Source organism: Mugil cephalus, chromosome 21 (assembly GCF_022458985.1).
Source record: "Mugil cephalus isolate CIBA_MC_2020 chromosome 21, CIBA_Mcephalus_1.1, whole genome shotgun sequence".
NCBI classification, from domain to species: domain Eukaryota; kingdom Metazoa; phylum Chordata; class Actinopteri; order Mugiliformes; family Mugilidae; genus Mugil; species Mugil cephalus.
Window position 1 is genome coordinate 10733090 of NC_061790.1, and position 11057 is coordinate 10744146.

The following is an 11057-nucleotide window of genomic DNA, read 5'->3' on the forward strand; positions in this document are numbered from 1 at the left end:
ACAAAAAAAAGAAAACAAAATCTGCTACTATAATGACATTAAATCCATACTGTATTCGGACCAAAGGATGTAAGTAAAATAACGACTGCAAGAAAAGAATAAAAAAAAAAAAAAAAAAAACAGACGTGATTCTGTTTTAAAAAAAAATGTTGTAATCGCTTCACAACCAATGTTACGTCTATTGGAAAAAAAAGAAAAAGATGATGTCAGAAGTGGGATTCGAACCCACGCCTCCAGGGGAGACTGCGACCTGAACGCAGCGCCTTAGACCGCTCGGCCATCCTGACAACTGTAAAGCTACCTCTGAACGATAGTATAAGAACGTTCACACGCTATCGTTCATAAAGCTGAGAAGTAGTGATATATTTTTTCAGTTTGACTAGCTTTCCTGAGACCATTCATAAGACAACAACCACAGATGCAACGAAATCTAATTTAATATAACGACTGTATTATGAGACACGCGTGTTCCTCTCGTGCCTACCGGCGATTAGAAAAATACACCTCATCAGTGAAAAGAAAATTCTTCTCAACTCAGCTCCTGTCAAGCCTCACATTCTAGTTTTAATTTAATGCAGGGTGGGATTACGTTTGATTCCCTGGTAATTACCGTAATTATTTATGTTTTGTCATTTTACCTTCACATAGTTGTAAACGAGCGGCAGAAGTAACGTTACTAAATCTCGCGAGAGAAATGAGCATCCAGGCAGGTTGGTCGATACGGTCTATGGTCGAAAAGGTTAAAATTCAAACTCTTCGGCGCGAATTGCGTTTAAAAGTAAGTCCATTGAATAGTCGAACTAAAGAGAGTCATAATATGATACTAGCACGTGGTTTAATCTGCATACTGCTACTGCCAAATTTGGTTTTTATTTATTTATTGTTGGTTCACAAGGTCACTAGTTTTTGAGGCACATTATTGCCACAGACTTCCACTGCACCTGTGCAGGTAAGGAGAGAGTGACATGGTGATGTCCTAAAGAGGTAAAGAGATGCATATCTCTATTTAAGGAGAAGTTGGGCCTGCAAAATTACTATTCCCCTACTAAGCAGAAATCAGCGAATTTATAAGTGGCACTAGTTAGCCAATAAGGCCAAGCTATTGTAATTAATGAGATTTTACTTAGCTCCAAACACCTTGGGAAATCTGCTCTTTAAAAGTGCAAATGTTGTGATATTTTGCTAAAGCAGAAATTTCTAAACTAAAGGGTCAAGTCTTAAAAGTGTGTACAGTCTGCGTGAAAGAGATGCGACTCTGGAAAACACTCTAACGTACTGGAATAATTACTGATATTATTAATAACACTGTGGTTAATGTTGGAGAAGTGGATCTGCAGCATCTTATAATGTATGTTTGCAATTTAAGGGTTTGCAATATAACCATATTGCATTGCATTGAAAAAAAAATGAATACTACACACACACTGTAAGACTTTTAGTGTTAATGGTTTGGGAGTTGCAGTGAAGCCTTTGTGGGTACGTGACTGTTAGTGCTTGAGTTGCTTATCAGAGCTTTCAGCTATCACTGCTCTTTAAGTATTCTGCCATCTGTAATAAACATAGACCTATCCTGCTCATATCCTGTTTTGAACCTGTCAACATGGTACTTTAGTTGAAGTGTCTGAACCCTTGGGACAACTGTGTGAGTCATTTCCATGTGTCTCATTTTTGATGTTGAGTCTTTAAGGAAGCAGGGCCGAGCATCCAGCAGGAAGGGATTCCTCCAAGCTCAGACATCAACAACATCCCGAATATTAAACCCGTAACGTAAGGCCAGAGGAATGGGAGCATGGAAACCATGCCAGGGCTACCCATTGCCAAGGTCAGTGAGGAGCATTTTTACCCAGATATTCTGAACATAAACAGCGCACATCAAAGCGAGGGAAATGCCGTGTGTCATAAATGACGTACTTTATCTCTGAATAAGCAGCTGCAAATGAGGTTTGTTGTTCCTGTGTGTAGGAACTTGCATCACTTATCAGTCACCTCCCTCACTATGGGTGAGACGTATCCAGCCATGCTTTCATGCCACTTAGTATTCATGTAATAAGTGTCCAAACTGTGACATATAAAAATGAATAATATCTGTGTTTTTCAGATTTTTTTGCATACGGTTACACATTTTTTAGCACAAAATGTAAATTTAAGTAGGTGATTTCTCGAGAACAGACAGAGCACAGAGCAAAAAAAAACATCCTTTCTCAGCAACAGCAGTGCACATAAACAGACAAATCTATCTCCTCTCATCTTCCGTACCGCTTAATCCTGCACTGGGGTCGCAGTGATTTCTGGAGCCCATCCCAGCTGGCATCAGGCGAGAGGCGGGGTACACCCTGGACAGGTCGCCAGACTGACAAATCTATAAATTAAGAAAAAAAAATTCTTCCAAACAGCAGTTTCGACTGGTGTGTTCAGAGACCCACGACCTGCAGCAATCAGAAATGGTTTGAGCAAGAAGAGGGTGATTCGTAAAGAAAAAGAGATGAAGTGGAGATGGAACTCTTGTGTATCAAAGATGAGGGGAAAAGGTTTGCTAAAAAAAAAAATGCGGATACAGTCATACAATCAGTTATAAAAAACATTGCAGGGAACTTCAAATATCCTCTGTTGAGCTTGCCATAGAACAGGTATGGAACTGGAGTGTATATCTACTCTGTAATAAGATCTGGATGTAAAATCAAAAAGAATATTTGAAAAATTAAACGATAAAAATAACAACAGAACGACACAATCAAGAAATACACATTTAAATATGTTTTACTAAACATTACTTAAACACAACTGTATCAAAAACCAGAATGTAACACTATGCAACACTGTCTTTAGTAGTAATAGACAATAATTATTACATTCTGAATACATGCGCATCCAATAATTTTATGAATGATATTTGCTGAAGCGTTCAAAGCTTAATGGCTCTCGCCGCGTCGTACGGGCTGTCATCGGGCAGCCTGCTGGTTTGCTTTGTCTACCCTCCACAGTAGCCGTTAAAAGGGGCTCTCTCACACTGCTGGCTTTATAACATCACTCATCTAAATCATTACTGCGTCTGCTTTTCAGGATGCACGCTGAGTCTGTAGGAGGGCAGGACAACAGGGCCAGAGCCTTGATAGCACCACGTTGGCTTAGAGGAAGATAGTGAGTGACTTAGGATCTTATTCACTTAATGTTTGGATCATTTTTTTTTTTTTGTTGATAATTTTAGACCAATTTTAAACTCTCATGTCAGCAGGAACTTGTCGTCATTTTTAGAACGTATTTCGACATCCCACCTTGATCGCCCCGCTCTTGATTAAACATAGCGGTAAGAAAAAAAAATGTATCACAAACTATTCGATTAAAACATCAAAATGGCTCTAACAGTTATTCCCACAATATTAGATCACACGCGGAACAGATAAGGTTGCTCTATCTCTTAAATGGAACAACCACATTGCAATTAGGAAGCACAATAGGAACATCCTCCTCCACATTGAGGTGAAGAGTTACACCACCCAAGGGAGAATCTGCAGCAGTCAAAAACAAGCCAGAAAGCGCTGCAGCATACCCACTGTAGATCAGTATAACCCATGCTATTTATTAAGCAGAGAGAGAGAGAGACCAATGCAGGCCAGGCTGTAAAAATAGGACACACTGAATATTTATCACTCATTTCAAATAATACGTAACTTGACGCTGGTCCTATCTTTAAACACTTCAGTTTACAAGTTATTCAAGGGTGGAGTTAACTGATATTGCACATAGTTTTGGAAGAAAGAACGGGTCTTCTTTGTACGCTCTGCAGCAGAGAACAAGCTCTACCGCCTGTGCCGATTTTGGTAATCAGGCCGTGCTTACGGGTAAATGGAAATCTAGCCTTCTCCTTCGCCTGGTTTGGCAGCGACGCGCTGGCCTCCCTCTGTGCTTTAGCTGGTCGCCTGTATCTGCTCAGAACAGGTGCCGGATCCCGTTCGGCTGCAGCATTCACAGCACAGGTACGGGTGGGAGGCCCTTGGCTGCGAGCGCGGTCCCCCAAGTTTTCCAGGGGTCCCCATCTGTGTCCCCGCACATCCTCTGCCACATGGCACCTGTCCCTCGACGAGTCTGGTCCATTCTTCGTCCGGCGACGTACACGCCTGCCTGCCACCCCACATTCTGCCTGTTGTTGAGCCACAATGAGATGAAGAATAGCTGCACCCATAATCCCTTGCTGTAAGATGTGTGTGTGTGTGTGTGTGTGTGTTTCCTTCTTTTCCTCATTTGGCCAGATTTAGGGCCAAGTACAAATTGTAAACAGGTTATTATGCTGCTGTAACACACTCCAACTGGAAATGCACTCTGACAACATTTACTGTTTACTGATGTAAGAGTGTCTTTATCCGTCACACGGAGTAGTTTAATTTGGTGTAAAGTTCACTGCATTTAGTGTGAGGATGTGATGTGGTAATGGGTTTGTGGTTTTCTATTTGCCAGGCTCGGCAAGACTTGATGTAACTGTACTCTCAACATCCGTTGGAACAATAACTTTGCAGCGTTCAGAAGAAAAAAATATATATAATTTTTTTTTGCAGCTGGATCAGTATCACAAATTTAATTATTTTTAATCACAGTTAATTTCCTGCAATCACACAGCAATGAGAAGGAATACTGAAGATACACCAACTAAAACACACCACAACATATATAAGTGTTACGCCTTAGTCACGTAGTTCAAATCAGCCACTTCCTCCTGACCTACAGTTAATACGTTAAGAACGTCATATAGCAGAAGCGGTGCACATCCAAATGTGACGTGACTGGACGCTCCGTCGCTGGCTACACAATGGACACCGGAGCGACCAGACAGTCGGCCTCCTCCGTTCCTCCTGAGAATGCGATATTTAAAGTGATCACTGATCACCTCGGCCCCAGCAGATGGATAATACTTTACACAGCTGTGGAAGCCCGGGGGCTCCATGCGCCTTCACGTTGTTACCTTGACAGTTGGTGTTGCGTTAGACCAGCGAGTTGTTTGTTTGCCCAGGGAAGTGACATGACGGCAGAGGAGGAAATAGGAAACATAACAGACTACCTGACAGACTCATTCCACGGGCTTGACCTGAGACTGGAACAGAGCCAGGCGGCAATCAGAGAGAAATAACAAGAGGAGGCTCTTTTGTTTGTTCAGCCTATATCCTTACAATCACAAATATTGTAAATCTTGTGATCTTGCAAGTGTGTGAACGATTTCAATTAGTCGAAATTAAAGGTACCACGAACACCACTGTCATGGGGGGAAAAAACGGGGCCGTGGAGACAATTCTTGATTGCGCCTTTGTATTCAAAGTGTAACATTTATGCAGTGCACAACGGTGGCACGGTTTGTTGACACGTTGTTTTCTCTTTCCGTTCTTGTTGATTTATTGCAGCTGAAGCAGCAGCGAAGCCTGTCTTCGGGCTCCTGACTAAAGGTTAGGACGATGATGAGTCAACTTCTAGGGAGGAAAAACTTAAGGCTGACAAGTTAAGTGTTTTGCCCTCACTTCCCAAAAACACACAGGATCACAAGCGGTGGTCCTGTAGGGATTTTGCAGCAGTGATGAAAGATTATTATTAGGAAATTACATAGGAAATATGAACCAGTCAATATTTGTCACTGGAAATAATTACAAGATATTAAATGGTGGCTTTTTAGTCAGGCATTAGGTAACAGCTTTGTCTCAGATATCATTTAACTGGAAATGTTAACATATTATACTTTTTGCATCTATGAATTTGTGACTGTCCACTAAAAATATTTCATTTTTGCCCTGAGGTAAATGTTTAAGGGGTCTTTATGGTTATACAAAATTATCCTATTTTATGAGAGAAATAAAACATAAAAAAAAATGTTAGATCAAGGGAAAAATGGGAATATTTTTGCAAAATTGATTTTTTTCACTCATGAATTGGATTTTCTTGGTGTTATCAGATGTTAATTGCATTTTATATTTTGTTTAATTTTATTCCATATTACCACAATATCAATTCACATCTTCCGAGCTGTTTTGTTATAAGCAATATTTCATTTATACTCAAGTTCAGTATCTTTGACTTTAGGTTCTACCAGTCTGAGTATAATGTGATGATGCTTTGTTGACGGTTGCGTCTCTGTCCTTGTGCGCGTTACAATGTCCTACCCGGAGGTTGTGGATGTGGTCGTTTGAGACATTGCGGGTCGTCTTTATCAAGGGAGTCTGCAGCAGGACCCTGAGCTAACCCTGACAACTCTGGGGCCTGTACCCCACTGAAGTCTACTTTCTCACCCCGTATGCCTGAGGCACCACCCGTTCCCGCATCCAAAATATGGCCGCACTCAAATACAAATAGACCCTCTGCAGAGTTTTAAACCCTGCAGGCACCGAGGGTAATGACCTAACCTCAGAGAAATGAGCACAACACATGATGGATGTTGTCATTCTGGTCAATTCAATCACTTCCGTAGCAAAAGAGTCTCAAAAGCACACACAGCCGTGGTTGGATGTGGATACCAATAAAAGTCATACGTGTGTGTTTTCAGAACGAGGAACCTGGTTTTACCAGACTATGGCGAACATTTATTCGGCATTTCGGTGTGTCTGTGGTCAAGGTACAATAGGCCAGGTTGACAAAGCCTCTCCTGAAAAATGGCGCACAAGTAAAGAGGGGTAAGTAAGATGCTAATCAGCGCGGCCTGCGTTTCCTCCCGCTCACTGAACAGCAGGTTCCCTTCCCTCACTCTGGCTCTTTAATGCAGGGCCCAGCCAGGCCCAAACATCCTGACGGAGAGAGGCTTTCCCCTTATCAGTCAGGAAACACTGCTCCTCCGCCACATCCTCTTTACAAGAAGCACGACTCAACCATTCCCAAAAAACGCAGGAAGACCAGCCAGACTCCAGGATTTGTCAAAAGCCCCCTGAATTCCTTTTATCGAAAAAGAAAAATTCAAGAGAATAGAGAGGGTGAGAAGGGGAGGAGTGGAGAGAGGGAGGGGGGGAAAAAAAGAGAAAAATGAGGAGGGTTGTAAAATAGTCAACGAGGCCCTGGAATTTAATTTTTATTATTTATTTTGCACAGATTACGAAAGGTCTGCATCAGCAAGATATAACATGAGGTGGGGGGGTGGGGGGGTCCAGCGTACCTAAGAATGGCACCCAGAATAAGACTCCAGGAAAACAAAGGACGGTTGAGATGGAGGCAGGCGGCGACGACTGCGCCTGTTTTACACTAATCCTCTGAACCGGGATGAAATGAAAGCGAGAGGAGACGGATGGAGAAAGATGATGGAGGGTGGAAAAAGGCAGCGGGGGAGTGGGTGTTAGAATGGACCTCTCACAGATAGACGGAGCCCGAAATAGGAGAATACGCGGCGTGACACAATTCAAAGATCTTTGTGCATGGAAAATATCAAAAACTAGAGCGAGTCCTACTTTCTTTTATTGTGTTTTATTCAGAAATCTATTTTTTATTTGGGTGCTAGGTATATGTGAAATGTTCATATGCTACAGCTCATTGCCTTTAGAAATAGCTCCTGTTCATGTCTAACAGTGAAATAACAAAAAACTGTATGTCGTCTGTGTGTTCATGTTCATTATCCAAGTGGCAATTGTGTTAATTAAAAAAAAAAACTGACCTTTATTTTAAATTATCATCTTTCACAAACCTAAATCAGCATACAGTTATATTTACCATTATTATTTTTCATTGCAGTGGGTGATTATATATTATTAAGTACTTGGGAAGAAGTATAAACGCCTTTCTTTCTTCATTATACACCATTTTGTTAAATTGCATAAGAAATGTCCAACTAAAACCTCATTCAATTACAACTACTGAGGTAAGACTCCCAAGCTAATGAGAGTAAAAACATACAATACAAACATTCGAATGGGAAGTGTTGATAATAGCATTACAGGTAGCATTTATGCAAAACATCAAAGGACTTAAATAAGCTTCTAAAGAGCGCCTGTACATGCCTCGGTGGCAACAGTTACTGGTGACATTTACAAGTGGACAAACAAAGTCTTTTACGATTGTTCTTCTGGCTTGGAAATTTCACGACAGCTGGAGGTGGCATATTATAGTATTTAGTGTCTGCGTCCCTGAGGTGTCCATCTCCCTTTTTCTTCATATTCCTCCGTTTGCTCTTTGTTCTTTTCTCGGCTCCGGACAATCATATTGCTCAGTAATCGATTCAGTTTTTCACTAGTGGGATGAAGCTGCTCGTAGATGCCAACGAGGGTTTTCGAGGCTGCTAACAGGCACGCCGTTCTAACGTCTTCATGAACACCCGCGTGCAACATCATCCCAAATTTCTTCATCCTTCTAAACCCTGGTCTGAGATCAGTCACAAGTACGGTAGTTGCTGTGACAACGCTTACGAGATGCTGTAGTTGTTGTAGTAGGCCGCCGTCGCGTCCGCAAGCACTGAAATGAGGCTGGTTTCCGTGGTGCTGCTGGGACATGCGGCGGCAGACGCGGCTGACGCCACCTGAATGTGTCCTGTAACGGTCATGCCGCTGCCCTGCTCAGGGTGGAACCCGCCCCCAGTGGAGTTCAGGTACTGGTCAAACTCGTTGCGGTCCACTTCACCCAGAAGCTCTGCCTGGCTCAGCTGGTCTAGAGTCTCCAGGTGTCCCTGTGTCTCTGGTGGAGGAGACAGCTGACCCAGGTGACCCTGGTGGATCCCGTGGTGAATTTGGGAGAAAGGTGAGGAGCTGTAGTAGGACAGAGGAGGCCCAGAGATCAGTCCACCGCCGCCTCCGGTTTGGGACATGTGAGGGATGTGAGCTAAGTGTGTGCCTCCACAGTGGAGTTGGGTCTGAGTGTAGTCAGTGTGGTAAGGAGGCGGGCTGCCCATGTGCGTCTGGCTCTGGTGATGCTCGTCTGGACAGGAGGCTGAGGAAGAGCAGGAGACGGAGGAGCTACCAGACGTTGAGTAATAAGAAGGGGGGACATGCTCGTGGTCCATGGCATCTAAGGGGGACATCTCAGGAGGAGTGGGCAGGCCGTAGGGGTAGGTGTCAAAGCTGCTGTTGGAACCGGCAGGGTCCCGGAAGCTTCTGACACTGGGCAAAGCGGGGCTGGAGCTGGAAAAGCCGCCGCCGACTCCATTAGGGCCGCCGTCGTCTTTGTCGAGGGGGTGACAGAGGGCTCGTTGATCAGGCAGGGTGCTGTGATCAGGAGCCAGGCCGCTCAGCAGGAAGCCGGGGTCCACTCGCTTGCAAATTCGTTTGAGCTGTTTCTTCCGGCGAGGCCGGTACTTGTAGTTGGGGTAGTCCTGCATGTGCTGCACCCGGAGCCTCTCCGCTTCCTCCACGTAGGGCCTCTTCTGAGGGGGAGTCAGGGCCTTCCATGACTTTCCTGCACAGAGAAAAAAAAATTCTTCATTTGAACTGAAATTCTTAGATGTGTTACAGTCAAATGTAGATTTCACTTTGTTTTGGCACTTATATTTTATGACAATCATCTTTTCTCAAAAAAAAAAAAATACAGTGAAAATACATGCAAAAAATATTCCTAACGTTTAATTAATGGAGCACTGAGATATAAAACTCATTAGAATATTGGTGGAATTACAGCCTTGAAAAGTTAAACAGACTGGTGCTTGAGACTATTTAAAATTTTAGATAGATGGTCTTTTTATGTTATTTGATTTAGTTTTTTTATTCAAGAAAAGAAATAGCCTTGAAGATTTAATTAAAAGTTTTTGTTTGTTTTAGTTGTGAGTTGTTTTAAAGAAACTAAATATAATGATTGTCCAGTTTCAAACTAGACACCATTTGTAAATATAATTATCCTACTAATATTTTAGGTGTGGACTGATGTTCTGAAATTGGTTCACAGATAATTTGCGAGAGTGCCAGATTTAGACTTCAACAATAAGAATTAATCCATGGAGCCTAAAACCAAGATAAAATAATTCTGCGTCCGTGCCTTAACAGATTTATGATTCTGTGACACTAAAATAAGTTCGTGCAGATTTGTGAGACGCGTTGTAAAGGTTTCTTTAACCCGCAGTAAAGTTGTGATTTGTGCTTGATGTGTCCTGAAAAATGATTTGCTGGCTATATTATTCTTTAACAGCGCATTTTTATTATTACGTGTTGGATTTACTAGTTATTTTTGAGTTGCAAAATTAGTAGTTTCTGAAAAGATCTGAGGCCTGACACAAATTCACGGACGTTTTAGGAGGCTTAGAAAGTAAAGACTAATAATAACAATAATAATAAGAATAATAAATATAATAATAATACAAAACAATAATGATGATAATAGTAATAATAACTTTTTTAAAACTTTTTCTCTCACCTAACATCTTGCTGAGCTCGGCGTTGTGCAGGTCTGGATTTTGAACCGCCAGCCGCTTGCGCTCATCTTTGGCCCAGACCATGAACGCGTTCATGGGCCGTCTGATCCGCGGCTCCGGCGCCTTGTCCACGGGAGTCCTGTGCGGGCCGTGTCCGTCCGTCCCATCCCCGTCTCCTGGAGGACACTCGAAGGACTCCGGCCACGACGAGTACGCGCTGATGAGAGCAGCCATCTGCGCGCTCTCTCCTCTCCAAACTTAAGATGCGCGTCTGACTCTCTCTTGATGCGAGTTGTGCTTCGTGTCTCTGTGTGTACTGCGGGCTGAGAAGCTATAACAAAAATGACTTTTTGAAGAAAAAAAATGTATATATATCCAGCGGCGCTTCCCTCACAGACTGAATCACTACAAACCACAGTCAGATGTCAGTTAGGGTTTTAAGAGAAACCCCATGTGCTGGCGCAGCGGCTCCTCCTAGTGAGTTATGATTCAGTCTTTCCTGCTGGATGGGGGAAGCGCTTTATATTTGAGGAGCAGGTTCCAGAAGAAACCCCGGAGGACTCGCGGCTCCTCCTTGATTGCAAATTGAGCCCCGTGAAAGGGAAGAGAGAGAGGGCAACATTTCAACACTACTAACTCCTTCAACTGGTCTCAATACAAAACAACACTTTCCTCTGACAGATAATCTGGCGTGTTTAACTAATGGGACAACTCATTACATTTAACGATAGTTCCTGGTTACTTGAAACTATTGATTCTTTATTTATTTTTT

At 42.7% G+C, this 11057-nt stretch overlaps 1 protein-coding gene and 1 non-coding gene across 2 annotated transcripts; both read right to left on the reverse strand.

Annotated features, from left to right (window-relative positions):
- Positions 1-204: 204 nt before the first annotated feature.
- trnal-cag lies at positions 205-287 on the reverse strand. The gene has a single exon. It is a non-coding gene; the product is annotated as a tRNA-Leu (tRNA).
- Positions 288-7573: 7286 nt separating this feature from the next.
- sox7 (SRY-box transcription factor 7) lies at positions 7574-11057 on the reverse strand. The gene is made up of 2 exons (XM_047574545.1): positions 10288-11057; positions 7574-9339 (listed from the first exon to the last, which is right to left on the reverse strand). The coding sequence occupies exons 1-2, from the start codon at positions 10517-10519 to the stop codon at positions 8354-8356; spliced, it is 1218 nt and encodes a 405-aa protein (XP_047430501.1). The 5' UTR covers positions 10520-11057; the 3' UTR covers positions 7574-8353.

Coding starts and splice junctions, on each gene's coding strand:
- sox7 (XM_047574545.1), bottom strand. CDS start 10,519: ATGGCTGCTCTCATCAGCGCGTACTCGTCGTGGCCGGAGTCCTTCGAG. Junction 9,340..10,287: donor CGAGCTCAGCAAGATGTTAG/GTGAGAGAAAAA, acceptor TTCTCTGTGCAG/GAAAGTCATGGAAGGCCCTG.